We start from the raw sequence: 18,270 nt of genomic DNA, 5'->3' as shown, positions 1-18,270 counted from the left end.
TATCAACATCGCAACACAGACATATGTGTGCTGTATATATGATTATGAACCGTGGATAGGTTTAGTGGAAGACATTTCTGATGAGTTTGGGAACTGCCGTACCATGTAAACTTTATGCATCCTCATGGTCCAGCCAGAATCTTCTACTGGCCTTCCTCTGCTGATAAATGCTGGATCGATATTAATAACATTGTTTGTATCATTGAAACTCCTTCCATGATTGCATCTGGCAGATGTCGTTACATTATTTCCAAAAACGATACAATTAAACTTCACAGGTTGTGTAAAAACTGGTCAGCTCAGTAATTGCTGTCTATGGAAAACTTTCAGAACCTAACATTTTGTCTGTTGTGTCTTGACTAAACTGTGGACATCATTTAACTCATTTTTATGCACTATTAATTGGGAGCGTTTATGTATTACATCATCAGAATTTGAGATATTTTACCCCTTCCCCCATTTGCCATCATTTCCCAATGTTACAAGCTTATTTTACAAAAAAAAAAAACACCCCTCATCATCATTTTGGACCCATTCTTTCTGATGATGCAATGTGCATATCATTCCATTTGTACATGCCATACTATTTTTGAAAGTGATTTTAAGAAAACTTATTGAAAAATCATGAGACATGCAAACTTTGAGTGAAAACTATGGCTAAAATAGAAATATTACCTCTCCCACTTTTTCATATGTTATAGAGATAGTGTCAAAGAATATTTTTCATGTAGACAAGTTTTTTGTATCACGTGATCCACAGGGTCAAAGTCAAGGTCAAAGCAAAGGTCAAAAGGTCATTACCCCCAAACATGCTGATTTTTGAAAATTAACCATGAAATGAAATCCTTGACCAATTTCCTGCAAAATGACACCAATTTCATTACAATACACCCAGTGGTTGCGGAGAAATGGCATTCTGAAATAAGCTGGTACCCCCATTTCCCCCCAAAATACGAAATTTCACAGGGCCATATCTCCAAAACCACTGGCCGGATTTTGAAAAAAATTTAAAATTCATGCTTTTTTACCCAGAACTCACACACAAACCAAATTTGGAGAAAATCGGTGATGGTGGTGTTAAAAATTTCATTTTTTTGGGGTGATTTGATGTGGAATGACCCTAATCGGAATTGCGTCAAAAGCCTCTACAAGCATGCACATAACCAGGAATAACCCATTAAGTCTTCCATCTTGTCGGTCCGAGGATAAAGTTTTAAAACCAACCAAACCAACCAACCAGGGTTGTCAGACAGCTTTTGAGAAAAAGAGTCAAACAATGTCGAAAAAAGGGCCAAACTGGGTAAATAACAGCTAAATTGTTCAATAACGTTAATAACGTGGTTATTAATACATACCGTAATAACGTTAACAACGTCAATAACGTTACAACAACACAGTCTTCTACATTCTACAAGAACAATTCCAAATTTTCGTCTTCTACAGTATTTCCACTCGAATCTTTGGCATTGGCATAAACATTTTCAGCTAAACACTGTCTAAAAAATGGTAATAACACTTTTCAGTCACAATTTCCGAAAGACATTTATTTAAATAGCTAGTTTGATAGTATGTGCCAATTGCTTCTAAAAAAAGCCAAATATTGAAAACAAAGGGCCAAACATTTTTTTTGCGCCAACTGCCTCTATAAAGGGCCAATCTGGCAAGCCCGCAATCAACTCTATTCGAATCTCTCATTCTCAAAACTCAATAAAAGCAAATGCGGATTACGGAATAAGAAAGTTACGGAAATTGGACATTGAAAAACGGAAAGCCAAAGCTATCCCTTTCGGGATAGCTTTGGCAAATTATGCTTTTAATTCAACTATCTTGGATGGCCAAGTTTGTTTGTTATTCATATCTTTATCCTGCATTGCGGGAAAGCGGACTTGAGCGCTATGCATCGGTGTACGCCTTCTGACGTACACCTGACCCACGCTGCAGCCGACGGCAATGTCTGTTTCCGTTGTCTACTCTACTAATGACTTAAATTTGGTACTACCCATTATTACTCGAAATCGATCACTGGGTAGAGGCAATTATCGTAAAGTTTCTTGCCCAGAGAAACAACAGCAAGTGCGGGTGGCTGGAGTCGAACATGCAGGCTCTCGACTGCGAGCCCAACGCGCTAACCACTCGGCCACTGCTGCCGATCACTGAGGCAGCACCGCCATCTTTTATTGGAGGGTTGCGTCATCAAGGTACCAGCATACACACTCTTTTAGATTGCAAGTTAATTGCACCAAGTGGTCATCTTCCGTTTTCAACATCAGTTCGAATGGATCCTAACGATCCCAATCTAATTCGAGGAATACTTTTCTTGAGATCAAAGTCGATATTGTTTACTTGAGGCCTTCAAGGTGTAAAAACACATTTATCCAGTGGCGGCTCGTTAAAGGGAGCTGTGGAGCTGCAGCTCCCTCTGCGATCTGGCATCCAAATAGAACTTGTTGAAACTACCGTTGCAAAAATTTTCCTCGACGTCCTTGATCGCGATGATTCTAAAAAAATGTATTGCTGCAACTTACCTTCGCTGTTTTTGCATGTTCACTCTTAACATTTTTTTTTAAAATTTGAATGGAAACTCTGTGGAGCTGAGCAACCAGGTAGCTCACTAGCTCCACGAAGGGTGTTCTTTCTATTATGACGATTTGGGGAAAACCCCATTGACGTAACCGCAAGCACAGGCTAAAGCGAAGATTCTTGATCGCCTCTGGGAGCTGTGCTCCCAACGGTTTGACTGTGTTCCAATGTTGCTCAGATAAGCACATACACTGGTGGTTTTCTTAGACAGCTTACCGGTCATTGGCCATAGACTATGAAACGCAGAAAAGTTTTATTATTTGACATAACTTAGCCTGTAAATAGCTGTTCATTGGCTAGATTTGTCTTATAACATTATATACTCAGGATTTTGGGTGCTGGTTAAAGATCGGCCGCCTTGGTCAGTGACGTCACGAAAAAGTGTGACGTCATGCAAAAAAACGCAACTACTTTTAGGAAGGGTGCAAAAACGCGGAATAGAAGTAAAAGCGGAATGCTTAACTTAAACTGTACTATTTTGTACCAATTCTCAGCAATTCAATTTTTACAATAAAAATACCAAACCAACACAAATTAAAAATGTATGTTTTGCTTTATTAACCTACCAAGTTTCACGTTTATATGTTGTCTACAAAACAAGCTTTTTTCCAAGGCGATTCGATCGTGGTTCAGTATTAGCCGCCCACAGTTTGCTGTGATCGATGAATACTGCCTCCACCAAATATGCTGTAGCTTTCTCATTTCTGCTCGGATTTTAACAATTTTTCTATTGTTGGATGGCATTATGCTTCATCTACTCGAATGCATTAATTGCCAATCTAAAGTAGGCATTATATTTATGTAGCGCTAACTTAAACTTTACTATTTTGTACCAATTCTCAGAAATTCATTTTTTACAATAAAAATACCAAACCAACACAAATTAAAAGAGTATGTCTTGGTTTATTCATATGTTAACTTTCCCATTTATATCTAATCCACAAAACGAGCAATCGTTGTTCAAACGTAACCGCTCGACGAAGCTTTTTTCCAATGCATTTTTCAAGGCGATTCGATCGTGGTTCAGCATAAGCCGCCCACAGTTTGCAGTGATCGATGAATACTGCCTCCACCAAATGTGTTGTAGCTTTCTCATTTCTGCGTGGATTTGAGAAATTTTACCATCGTTGGAAAGCACGATACTGCATCTATCCGATTTAATTGGTTGCAAGTTTAAAGTATGCATTATATTGATCTAGCGCTAACTTAAACTTTACTATTTTGTACCAATTCTCAGCAATTCAACTTTTACAATAAAAATATCAAACCAACACAAATTAAAAGAGTATGTCTTGGTTTATTCATATGTTAACTTTCACATTTATATGCAATCAACAAAACGAACAATCGTTGTTCAAACGTAACCGCTCGACAAAGCTTTTTTCCAATGCATTTTTCAAGGCGATTCGATCGTGGTTAAGTATTAGCCGCCCACAGTTTGCTGTGATCGATTCATACTGCCTCCACCAAATATGCTGTAGCTTTCTCATTTCTGCCCAGATTCTAACAATTTTACTATCGTTGGATGGCATTATGCTTTATCTACTCGAATGGATTAATTGCCAATCTCAAGTAGGCATTATATTTATGTAGCGATAACTTAAACTTTACTATTTTGTACCAATTCTCAGCAATTCAATTTTTACAATAAAAATACCAAACCAACACAAATTAAAAGAGTATGTCTTGCCTTATTAACCTACCAACTTTCACGTTTATATGTTATCTACAAAACGAGAAATCGTTGTTCAAACGTAACCGCTTGACGAAGCTTTTTTCCAAGGCGATTCGATCGTGGTTCAGTATTAGCCGCCCACAGTTTGCTGTGATCGATGAATACTGCCTCCACCAAATATGCTGTAGCTTTCTCACTTCTGCTCGGATTCTAACAATTTTACTATCGTTGGATGGCATTATGCTTCATCTACTCGAATGGATTAATTGCCAATCTAAAGTAGGCATTATATTTATGTAGCGCTAACTTAAACTTTACTATTTTGTACCAATTCTCAGCAATTCATTTTTTACAATAAAAATACCAAACCAACACAAATTAAAAGACTATGTCTTGGTTTATTCATATGTTAACTTTCACATTTATATCTAATCCACAAAACGAGCAATCGTTGTTCAAACGTAACCGCTCGACGAAGCTTAAACTTTACTATTTTGTACCAATTCTCAGAAATTCATTTTTTACAATAAAAATACCAAATCAACACAAATTAAAAGACTATGTCTTGGTTTATTCATATGTTAACTTTCACATTTATATCTAATCCACAAAACGAGCAATCGTTGTTCAAACGTAACCGCTCGACGAAGCTTAAACTTTACTATTTTGTACCAATTCTCAGAAATTCATTTTTTACAATAAAAATACCAAACCAACACAAATTAAAAGAGTATGTCTTGGTTTATTCATATGTTAACTTTCACATTTATATCTAATCCACAAAACGAGCAATCGTTGTTCAAACGTAACCGCTCGACGAAGCTTTTTTCCAATGCATTTTTCAAGGCGATTCGATCGTGGTTAAGCATAAGCCGCCCACAGTTTGCTGTGATCGATGAATACTGCCTCCACCAAATGTGTTGTAGCTTTCTCATTTCTGCGTGGATTTGAGAAATTTTACCATCGTTGGAAAGCACGATACTGCATCTATCCGATTTAATTGGTTGCAAGTTTAAAGTATGCATTATATTGATCTAGCGCTAACTTAAACTTTACTATTTTGTACCAATTCTCAGCAATTTAACTTTTACAATAAAAATATCAAACCAACACAAATTAAAAGAGTAGGCCTATGTCTTGGTTTATTCATATGTTAACTTTCACATTTATATCTAATCCACAAAACGAGCAATCGTTATTCAAACGTAACCGCTCGATGAAGCTTTTTTGACAATTTTACTGACGTTGGAAAGCACGATACTGCATCTACCCGAATCAATTGATTGCATGTCCAAGGTATACAGTATATTTATCTGCTAACTTAAACTTCACTATTATACCATCAATTACTCCGAAAGTGATATGACATTTGGACAACACCATGAACTCCAAACAGACTTAAGCAATGATATCCATAAGCAGACACTAGGCAAAAAGTGTTTACTAATTCTCTTTAATTGAATCTTGCTTGAACATTTTTAATTATTCCAGACATGTTGGATCAATGTGCTTGGCCTACGCAGTTTTTGAAGTCAAGATTCAGTTGGTCAAGTAAAAATAGTAGGCTACACATTTAGCCAAACGCAGCAACACCAGTTTTCAAGATTAAACAATAGAAACCCTTTAATGATGCAGAAATCAGTAGTCTTAACAGCATCAAATTTTACGTCTTGAAGCAGTTTAACATCGCCTATTTTAATACGAGAAGTAAAATGGGGTGACTTTGGTCCAATTATGAGCCACCGCTTACTTTAATTTTACAATGGTTCTGGGAGAAAACTTTAATTGTGACCGATATTGAGGGCTATCAAGAGCCCTTACATATTACCAATTTTGAAGTCATTTGGTCCATGCGTAGAGTTTCAAAAAAAAAAAAAACTATAAGTGGTTTTCACTCCAGTGTTTATTTGTGAATTAGGGTTAACTGATTCGTGTAGATGAAGTATCGTGCTTTCTAACTATGGTAAAATTATTGAAATCCGAGCAGAAATGAGAAAGCTAAAGCACATTTGGTGGAGGCACTATTCACCGATCACAGCGAACGGGGGGAGAATCGAGTCGCCTGAATGCATTGGAAAAAAACTTCGTCGAGCGGTTACGTTTGAAAAACGATTTCTCGTTTTGTAGATAACATATAAACGTGAAAGTTGGTAGGTTAATAAGGCAAGACATACTCTTTTAATTTGTGTTGGTTTGGTATTTTTATTGTACAAAATGAATTGCTGAGAATTGGTACAAAATAGTAAAGTTTAAATTAACGTTACATAATTACAATGCTTACTTTAGATTGGCAATTAATCCATTCGGGTAGATGAAGCATAATGCCATCCAACGATAGTAAAATTGTTAAAATCCGAGCAGAAATGAGAAAGCTACAGCATATTTGGTGGAGGCAGTATTCATCGATCACAGCAAACTGTGGGCGGCTAATACTTAACCACGATCGAATCGCCTTGAAAAATGCATTGGAAAAAAGCTTTGTCGAGCGGTTACGTTTGAACAACGATTGCTCGTTTTGTTGATTAGATATAAATGTGAAAGTTAACATATGAATAAACCAAGACATACTCTTTTAATTTGTGTTGGTTTAGTATTTTTATTGTAAAAAATGAATTTCTGAAGATTAATACAAGATAGTAAAGTTTAAGCTTCGTCGAGCGGTTACGTTTGAACAACAATTGCTCGTTTTGTGGATTAGATATAAATGTGAAAGTTAACATATGAATAAACCAAGACATACTCTTTTAATTTGTGTTGGTTTGGTAATTTTATTGAAAAAAATGAATTTCTGAGAATTGGTACAAAATAGTAAAGTTTAAGTTAGCGCTACATAAATATAATGCTTACTTTAGATTGGCAATTAATGCATTCGAGTAGATGAAGCATAATGCCATCCAACAATAGTAAAATTGTTAAAATCCGAACAGAAATGAGAAAGCTACAGCATATTTGGTGGAGGCAGTATTCATCGATCACAGCAAACTGTGGGCGGCTAATACTTAACCACGATCGAATCGCCTTGAAAAATGCATTGGAAAAAAGCTTTGTCGAGCGGTTACGTTTGAACAACGATTGCTCGTTTTGTAGATAACATATAAACGTGAAAGTTGGTAGGTTAATAAGGCAAGACATACTCTTTTAATTTGTGTTGGTTTGGTATTTTTATTGTAAAAATTGAATTGCTGAGAATTGGTACAAAATAGTAAAGTTTAAGTTATCGCTACATAAATATAATGCCTACTTTAGATTGGCAATTAATGCATTCGAGTAGATGAAGCATAATGCCATCCAACGATAGTAAAATTGTTAGAATCCGAGCAGAAATGAGAAAGCTACAGCATATTTGGTGGAGGCAGTATTCATCGATCACAGCAAACTGTGGGCGGCTAATACTTAACCACGATCGAATCGCCTTGAAAAATGCATTGGAAAAAAGCTTTGTCGAGCGGTTACGTTTGAACAACGATTGCTCGTTTTGTGGATTAGATATAAATGTTAAAGTTAACATATGAATAAACCAAGACATACTCTTTTAATTTGTGTTGGTTTGATATTTTTATTGTAAAAGTTGAATTGCTGAGAATTGGTACAAAATAGTAAAGTTTAAGTTAGCGCTAGATCAATATAATGCATTATTCATCGATTACAGCAAACTGTGGGCGGCTAATACTTAACCACGATCGAATCGCCTTGAAAAATGCATTGGAAAAAAGCTTTGTCGAGCGGTTACGTTTGAACAACGATTGCTCGTTTTGTAGATAAGATATAAACGTGAAAGTTGGTAGGTTAATAAGGCAAGACATACTCTTTTAATTTGTGTTGGTTTGGTATTTTTATTGTAAAAATTGAATTGCTGAGAATTGGTACAAAATAGTAAAGTTTAAGTTATCGCTACATAAATATAATGCCTACTTTAGATTGGCAATTAATCCATTCGAGTAGATGAAGCATAATGCCATCCAACGATAGTAAAATTGTTAGAATCCGAGCAGAAATGAGAAAGCTACAGCATATTTGGTGGAGGCAGTATTCATCGATCACAGCAAACTGTGGGCGGCTAATACTGAACCACGATCGAATCGCCTTGGAAAAAAGCTTGTTTTGTAGAAACGTGAAAGTTGGTAGGTTAATAAAGCAAGAATTGTACAGTTTAAGTTTAAAATCAATAGGCATTCCGCTTTTACTTCTATTCCGCGTTTTTGCACCCTTCCTAAAAGTAGTTGCGTTTTTTTGCATGACGTCACACTTTTCGTGACGTCACTGACCAAGGCGGCCGATCCTTAACCAGCACCGGATTTTGTTCTATCAGTCTACAGTGAGTAATTTTTAGCATACATGGCTGCAAGAGCAGTAGGCAGGTAGGGCACTTAAGACTAACCTGTGAGATATTGAACCAGTCTCTAGAGTATTATAGCCTGAGTATGGATATATTATTCTACTGAATTGTTAATTATGTACTGTAGACAGATAGAATAAGTACCTGTACTGGCAACCCATTTTGTAACTAAGCTGCTAAATTGGCTACACTGCCTGACTATCTTTTATTTTACCTACACATAGCTTATGTAAGATTATTGTTTTTAAATTGTGCTATCATCATTATACTGAATTTTAAAGCTTTTTTAATCTGGTCATGGACAACTCTGTTCAATATTTGCAAAGTATAACTTTCAATAGGTTATCATTACAAGAAAAGATCAATAGGGTCATTTCATTATAATTCATCCAGGCCATGGAACCATAAAATTTATAATTGTCCCATTTTTTCACAGTTTAAAATGCTTGAAATTCTGAGTTATTTGGCACAAATTTTGTCAAAATTGGTTGAGCGGTTTTTGTTTTATCGCTATTTTAATGTTTGACCACCAGGTGGCGATTTTTTTAGTGAGCCGCATAAAAATGCTCATATCTTGGGACCTAGTTGCCCAATCTTCATAAAATTGGTATCTATCCCCCCATTTTCAGGGGTGGGCTTTCCAAAAATGAAGGTTAAAATGAGCTAGGAGTTATACTTTTTGTGATATAAACATTTGTAGTGCTTCGATAGCATGGCCGATTTCGCCATGCAGCCACACATTTTTTTCAAAATTTTTTTGATCATTATTATTAGCATAGATGTTATATTCCAAAAATATCTTTTAAATCACTTACAATTCACAATCTCATAATAAAAATTGTGCACAAAAATGCAGAATGTTTAAAATAGTCAAAAACATTGGATTTTATTTTTTTTGGAATTTTAAGATAAGACTTTAGATTTCATTACCACTACTTGTATTACAACTATTTTATGAGCAGAACTGTAGTCAAGCCTTTTTCTCAATACTAATATTGACGTAGATAACTGACTCCTATTTCAATAATTCCACTTTAATCACTAATAATTCATCAGCCCATACTGGGTGGTCCGCCCCCCCCCCCCTTACTACGCCACTGTATGTCAAGCAAAGAATAGTACAGTAGTATAATACACTATTACACAAAGTGAAGGAGTCAAGACATAAAGATGAAGGAGTTTAATACAAGGATGTAATGAGCTTGTCCGATGTGGGACATAATTATATCATTTTCCAAACATGTCTCGCTGCTACTGGTAGGACAGTGTGCAGTGTGCATAGTACAATTGCGTTACTTTAATTTGCCAGAAGTTACATTAAAGAACAGCGACAGTCTTAATAGTAAAGTGAGCTATATGCAACAAGCTGAGCAAGTATGTATCATACATTGTACAACACCCCACCGGTACATAACATTGCAAAATAAAGTCACGCTATTCTGAGAATATAACTACAAGTCTATACACTTCTGCTATCATTTCTGAATAGGCTTTGTCTGCACTGATCATTGTAAAATTACATACATACATCATTGTAAGATTATTAGTGCCAAGAAGTGTACGAAACATTGAAGATAGTTTTAAGTGACTTTCTGCAATAAAATACAATTAAAAAGGATTCAATAAACCTATAGTTTTGCATGCATAACTAGTGCATCCCATTTTGCATTTAACATCATGTGACACTGGACAAAATATGCTCACTGCAGAGCCATTACAACATGTGAGAGGCAACAATCGGAATGAATAAAAACGCAATTGAACAAGGGCCGCCAACCGCCATGCATGTAGATAAACCAACAACCACGGTGTCTACCATGTAGCTAAACATGTGAGAGGCAACATAAATTACTAGACAATTGAACACGGGTTGTCATGCATGTGAATAAACTTTAAACCACGGTTTCTAGCATGTACACTGTACAGTAACTAAGCTCTGTGAGAGGAAGCAAAAATATAAATACAATACAACATAAATGAACAAAGGTTGTTGCACACTTGGACACATAGAATAGCATGCCATTATTGTAACATTAGTCAAGACCTAGACAGCAATTTCAGGCAATCAAACCCAACATAATAGAAGCCAATCAATGCTCATCTTGAATGCAAATGAAGCGACGATTCAGTTTCCATGTTTGGAGCCGAAAATGTGTATATTCTGCCAGTTGTAGTAGAAGGACTGTACAAAATCATCATGATTGAAGAAATGTGCATGTAACACTTATCTTCATGGCCAGGCCAATTGAAAGATGGAGAGGGGCCACAAGGATGCATAAAATTGACAAGAACATCATTCTTTTCTTTGTCCACAATTTCAACAAGCCCAACCCACCACAGTGCGTCATAAACACATGCTACATAAGACATGACACTTACATCTTGGATGTTTATCATTGGGGCTGCATCGAAGAAACAATGTGTGCCAGCAAATTGTGAATCATCTGATACGCGCTTAAAACTGAAAAAAACAATACAACTTGAACTGAAGTAATGGTATCCACGAGTACCAGGCACAGTGCTTCCACGCTGGAATCTTTGTTCAAGAGTGGTCATTTTTTGCCACAAGTCATGGTAAATCTCCATGTGACGGGATTGATGGAGTAGTAAAAAGGAAGCTGGGTAACGAAAGTCTAGGCAGACCAACTGCTAACCAAATTTTGACTGCTGCAGCTGCCTATCAATACTGCTCTGAAGCTGTAACAAGTGTAACTTTCTTCTATATAAAAGCTGAGGAACTGGTGCCAGTAAGAAATACTCAACAAAGATTCCAGCGTGGAAGCACTGTGCCTGGTCCTGAATTTCTTCAATCCTGATGATTTTGGACAGTTTCCACTACAACTGGCAGAATATACACATTTTCGGCTCCAAACATGGAAACTGTGAATCATCGCTTCATTTGCATTCAAGATGAGCATTGATTGGCTTCTATTATGTTGGGTTTGATTGCCTGAAATTGCTGTCTAGGTCTTGACTAATGTTACAATAATGGCATGCTGTTCTATGTGTCCAAGTGTGCCACAACCTTTGTTCATTTATGTTGTATTGTATTTATATTTTTGCTTCCTCTCACAGAGCTTAGTTACTGTACAGTGGTTTAAAGTTTATTCACATGCATGACAACCCGTGTTCAATTGTCTCGTAATTTATGTTGCCTCTCACATGTTTAGCTACATGGTAGACACCGTGGTTGTCGGTGTATTTACATGCATGGCGGTTGGCGGCCCTTGTGCAATTGCGTTTTTATTCATTCCGATTGTTGCCTCTCACATGTTGTAATGGCTCTGCAGTGAGCATATTTTGTCCAGTGTCACATGATGTTAAATGCAAAATGGGATGCACTAGTTATGCATGCAAAACTATAGGTTTATTGAATCCTTTTTAATTGTATTTTATTGCAGAAAGTCACTTAAAACTATCTTTAATGTTTCGTACACTTCTTGGCACTAATAATTAATCTTACAATGATGTATATATGTAATTTTACAATGATCAGTGCAGACAAAGCCAATTCAGAAATGATAGCAGAAGTGTATAGACTTGTAGTTATATCCTCAGAATAGCGTGACTTTATTTTGCAATGTTATGTACCGGTGGGGTGTTGTACAATGTACATACTTGCTCAGATTGTTGCATATAGCTCACTTTACTATTAACACTGTCGCTGTTCTTCAATGTAACTTTTGGCAAATTAAAGTAACGCAATTGTACTATGCACATTGCACACTGTCCTACCAGTAGCAGCGAGACATGTTTGGAAAATGATATAATTATGTCCCACATCGGACAAGCTCATTACATCCTTGTATTAAACTCCTTCATCTTTATGTCTTGACTCCTTCACTTTGCGTAATAATGTATTATACTACTATGCTTTGCTTGACATACAGTGGCGTAGTAAGGGGGGGGGGGGCAGACTGCCCAGTATGGGCTGATGAAAAAAATTATAAACTCCAATGGTTTTGACTATTTTAAACATTCTGCATTTTTGTGCGCAATTTTTATTATGAGGTTGTGAATTGTAAGTGATTTAAAAGATATTTTTGGAATATAACATCTATGCTAATAATAATGATCAAAAAAATTTTGAAAAAAATGTGTGGCCGCATGGCGAAATCGGCCATGCTATCGAAGCACTACAAATGTTTATATCACAAAAAGTATAACTCCTAGCTCATTTTAACCTTCATTTTTGGAAAGCCCACCCCTGAAAATGGGGGGATAGATACCAATTTTATGAAGATTGGGCAACTAGGTCCCAAGATATGAGCATTTTTATGCAGCTCACTAATAAAATCGCCATCTGGTGGTCAAACATTAAAATAGCGATAAAACAAAAACCGCTCAACCAATTTTGACAAAATTTGTGCCAAATAACCCAGAATTTCAAGCATTTTAAACTGTGAAAAAATGGGACAAGTATAAATTCTATGGTTCCAAAATTTAAATTTTCTGGATGAATTATAATGAAATGACCCAATATTAAACTTGAAGGTAGGCCAACACCTCCCCTTGAAATTTCACAAAGAGCACCATCCAGCAGTAGTAGAAGTTATACCCGGCATTTTAATCAAAATTTATACAAAACTAACTTGTGGCTATGTGGCTGCAGTTCAAAAAATGCATTATTTTGCTTTCCATGCTTGCTGTTTGGTGGTGATACATCATGGACAAAGTCTGGAATTAAAGATTAAATCATATCAATCGAAACATAACAAGACATGATAAATCACAACTTCATTTGAACAACATGGTAAATTTATCTCTTTTAGGTACAGCTAATATTGCTTCCCAACTTGATTCTGGATACAGGTTATCAATTGCTCGCCACAATGAGAAAGTAAAAGAAAATCGGCAAATTCTATCAAAAATTATCAACTGTATCAAATTGTGTGGGAAATTTGAGTTGCCACTCAGAGGTCATGATGAAACTGCGGATTCAAGAAACCCTGGTGTATTTAGAGGTTTGATTGATTTTGCATGTGAACTTGATTCAAGTTTAAATGCACATATTAGCTCTAGCTCTGTATTCAAAGGAACGTCAAAGATGATTCAGAATGAGCTATTAGAGTCAATCATGGAAGTATGCAAAACAATCATTAGAGATCAAATTAATAAGACAGATTTTTTAGCTGTTATGTGTGATGAAACCACAGACATTTATGACAAAACACAAATGGTGATTGTTTTCAGATATGTTTGTAAAGGCAAGGTGGTTGAAAGATTTTGGGGATTCTTTAATCCACCAAACTTAACAGCAGAAGCTTTATCGTCAGTTTTGTTGCAAGAATTAGAACTTTTGACAAGAAATTACCCGCGAAAGCTAGTTGCACAAACTTATGATGGTGCAGCTGCCATGAGCGGACCCAGAAGTGGTGTTCAAGTAAGAGTTAAAGCAGTTCATCCCAATGCTCATTTCCTGCATTGCTATGCTCACCAGTTGAATTTAGTTCTACAAAAATCTTGTTCACAGTGTAGAAATACTAGAATATTTTTTAACAACTTGTCAGGAATTCCATCATTTTTTTCCAATTCTCCTCAGCGAATGTCTGCACTAGAAGAAGTTGCACATCGTCGAATTCCTTGTTCTCCATCTACTAGGTGGAACTTTAAAAGCAGAACAGTGCAAACTGTATTCGACCTTAAAGATTCCCTTATTGAATGCTGCAGTAAATTGGAGGAATCTAGATCAGAAACTACAGGTAATGCTGCCAGTGGAATAAAGCGAATGCTAAATGATTCTAATTTCTTGTTTTGGTTAGAATTTTTTTACAGAGTAATGCCACATGTAGATATTTTGTATTCGCATCTCCAATCATCTACAACGGATGCAATTAGAATCAGTTCTTACTTATCTGACTTCTCTGCTGCTATTCAAAATATCCGTAATAGTCTGGATGAAACATCAGCACCGGATGAAAGAGTTAAGAGAACATCATACCACAGCAGGGCACATGAAGCAAAAGAGGTTTGTGACACAATAATTGTTCAATGCAGAGAAAGGTATAAATTCACTGGTCATCTGGAAGCATGCAAGTTGCTGAACTTTTCAAATGTTGAATCTTATCTTCTGCAGTTTCCCAATGAAATATTAAAAAGATGTGTTGAGGCATATCCCATGCTTGCTGAACAAAAGCTGAAAGGAGAACTTTCTTTGTTGTACTCAAGGGAAGATATTTTCATGGGTAAAAATTTGTCAAATTTATTGGGATCATTATCATCAGATGAACTTATGTTAGAAATATTTCCAGAATTGGTGAAATTGTTAAAAATTGTTATTACTACACCAATGACAACTGCAGAGCCAGAACGCTGTTTTTCCACCCTTAAGCGAATCAAAACATTTTTACGTAGTACAATGACCACTGACAGATTATCAGCTTTAGCAATGATTTCCATTGGCAAGGACTTGATTTCAGAAACAGAAAATTTCAATGATCTTGTGATTGACTGCTTTGCTTCATCTAAAAACCGACGAATGGATTTAGTTTTTAAATAAATTGTTTGTTTGTACTAATCGATAAACTCCTAACCCTAGCCATATTCGATGAAAAGAAGAAGTTGCTTGCAAAGTGATAGCTACACTAAGGTTTAGGTTTTTTTTTCTTAGGTTTCTAAGCACCTTTTCATTATGTTCAGAGCCATTCTTAAGCTAATTTTTAATTGCTACACACCACTCATCCTTAGAACGCTGTGATATTACTTCTATGAGAGTTCTCATGCTTGCTGTATTAACTGTTTTTATTGCTCTGAAATCGCTTCATTTGCATGATGACTACATATGAGTGTTGCAACGATCAATGCATTCCAGTTGAGGTTAGTTGCAATTTTTAAAGTTTTGTATCATCAAATACACAATTTTTAGTGAATGCTATATATCATAGTTTTATGCTGGAAGTTTCATTTGGACTTTTACGGGCAAAATTTATTTGATATCAATCAATCTGCTTGTCGTCCAACATCACTCCACAGAAACAGCTTTACTAAGAATCCATAATGATAGTGTTACTGTACTTGACTGTAGCCTAATCATAGCGTTGTTCTACTTTCTCTTGATCTTTCAGCTGCTTTTGATAGGCTACCTTTGATCACAAAATTCTTCTAAATCGTCTCAAATCATATTTTGGTATTACAGGAATGGCACTTGACTGATTCTCTCCTTGACGGAACTCAGTCTTAGCAATTGAAAACTCAATGTCTTCTGCAACATTCCTTTCTTTTGGAGTTGCTCAGGGTTCTGTTCTCGGCCTGTCTTGTTTTGCCTCTACAACGACATGGGCTTTCATACCACTCATATGCTGATGATATACAATTGTATTTGCATGTTACTGATGAAGATTTATTGTGTTGTATTAAATCAAAATTCCAAAAATATGTTGTTGATATTTCAAATTGGGTGTACTATAATATATTAAAACTGAATCGAAAAATGTGAGTTTATTGCATTTTCTCCAAAACGGTGTATTTCAAAGTTTAATGACATGACCCTTACCCTGAGTACGGTACGGTATTATTAATCTTTCTTCTTCTAACTCAATTAAATTGCTTGGTGTAACATTAAATCAACATTTGTGTTTGGAAAACTTTGTCAGTGACACTTAAATCTTGCTTTTTTCATCTTAGAAATATTGTTTTCATCAGCCAGTTTATAAATGTTGATTGTTGATGCTTGTAAAACTTTAACTCATGCACGTGTAACATCCAGGCTTGATTATTCAAATTCATTGTTAAATAACATTGTGCTATTTTGCGTCCTCAAAGAGTTTACAATGCTGCCACTCTACTAATTACTTTAAGCGTCAACATGAGCATATTACTCCTATACTAAAATCCCTTGATTGGTTTCCAGTATTGTATGGTATTCGCTTCAAATGTCTATAAATTTATAAAGTTTTCCATGGCTTTGCGCAGAGCTATCTGGACACTTAGCTTGTTCGTTGCAAACCTGCCAGAACTTTGCGTTCTCAACATCAATTGGTCTTGTGCAACCCTTCATGTAAGACACAATATGGAAATCGCACATTCCCAGTTGTTGCTGCTATTTGCTGGGATTGTTTGCCTATTTATATATGTAAAAGAAGCTGAAAATTTAAATGAATTCAAAACTCGCTTGAGAACGTTCTATTTCACTGAACATTATGACTGAAAATACCGTATTATTTATCACCATTGTCATGCAAAGTACCCAGGAGCATAGTTTGCACTGTGGATGTGGCGCAATATAAATGTTATGCGTGAAAATTATTTGGACTTAGCCCTCCTAACAAAATGGTTCACGGCACCGGACCGACTGTAGACGTCATCGCCTAAATGTGTAAGTAAGCACACCTCTACATGTGTTATGCGGTTTGTTATCTGTCTGAGTTAGCTGTGTGTGTCATTGCGATGTTGTTCGCTCAATTTTGTTGCTGCAATGCGTTCGCTGTATTCAATGCATTCATTGTATGCTGCAATCGCCTTCCTTCGTACGTCAAAAGGGTTGTATCAAAAAACACGGTCAAACGTTAATATTCAAAGCAAAACTTACGAGAACTACAGTATATTATCTGAACCTGGTCTCTTCATTCATTTCAATATTACTGTTTGATTACATCTTCCAAACTATTATAGTCTATCTTCCTAACTATATTACCCCAATAAACAAAGAAAAATTGTTTATTTTAAATATTATGTGATGTAGTCCTGGTCCTTGGGTACTTACTATAAACTGCAACCGGCAGAAGGAATTTCACTATGAGGCAGAATGGTGTTACCTCTTATTTGTCGTTACTCCTTGGGGCAAGATATAGTAACCTACCAGATAGTATCCCTGGCTGAAGTTACAGCTTCTTAGCTGTGTACATGTTTTGTAAAGGCCTTTGTTTCATTTCAGGTGCATTAACCATGCATTTTATTTCGCTGCAGCAATACACACTTCCTATGCGTGTTTTAACGATTGGCTGCTGTTTCTAGTGCTATTTTTATGTGTTTACACTTTGTCTTGCTTGTATGCGCTGGAAGAAATTGAATAAACCTCCGTCATAACACCCAGCACCCCATAACACCATGGAGTTTTTTAAAAAAACAGTAGGACTCCACCTGTATTTGAGACTTCTCGTTATATAAAATCTACTTGTACCTGAATTATGAAAATTTATGTCTGTGACAACTCTTTGTATAAGGTAATCAATACATTAATTTCGATTATTTTCATTGCAATTTTTGCTGGAAATACGCTCAGAACGCACCAAATTCAATGTAATTTTTCAAAAATTTCTGGGGGAGGCCCCCCAGACCCCCCGCCGGAGCGTTCGCCTTCGGCGAACTTTGCAGAGGGGAGGTCACTTGCAGCACCCTCACTTCTAGAGGCCACGAGCCGCCACTGCATTTATCCAGGCACTACTAATAACAATTTTGAAAGTGACTGCTTCAATAACAAAAACAATGCCTCTTCTTTACGTTTCACACTTAGGCCTAGTAGGTAAGCTACGTAACAATAATCAATATTAGGTTTCCATAGAAGTTGGAGTTAACAGTTTTGATTTAAAATGCAAGTTAACTTTAAAGCTACGATTCGAAAAGATAAACCTTTTGGAACAAATCATATTGTTTGGAGAAAAAGTGGAACTTCCTAATAATTTCTTTATCTTTCACGTTTTTTAATGAAGAATGTCTTGTTTGGGATCTAAGGTTTTTCATC

General features: G+C 36.1%; 1 protein-coding gene across 1 annotated transcript; it reads left to right on the top strand.

Moving 5' to 3' along the window:
- The first annotated feature begins 13,341 nt into the window (after positions 1 to 13,341).
- LOC145785297 (zinc finger MYM-type protein 1-like) lies at positions 13,342 to 15,090 on the top strand. Its single transcript, XM_082596967.1, has one exon. It carries the CDS (start codon positions 13,342 to 13,344, stop codon positions 15,088 to 15,090), a length of 1,749 nt encoding a protein of 582 aa, XP_082453093.1.
- Positions 15,091 to 18,270: the final 3,180 nt, after the last annotated feature.

The sequence above is a fragment of the Aplidium turbinatum genome, chromosome 16 (assembly GCF_918807975.1).
Source record: "Aplidium turbinatum chromosome 16, kaAplTurb1.1, whole genome shotgun sequence".
In the NCBI taxonomy this organism is placed as follows: domain Eukaryota; kingdom Metazoa; phylum Chordata; class Ascidiacea; order Aplousobranchia; family Polyclinidae; genus Aplidium; species Aplidium turbinatum.
This window is presented reverse-complemented; position numbering and strand designations above follow the sequence as displayed.

Excerpts from the sequence above, each read along its gene's own strand:
- LOC145785297 (XM_082596967.1), top strand. The coding sequence starts at position 13,342 with ATGGTAAATTTATCTCTTTTAGGTACAGCTAATATTGCTTCCCAACTT.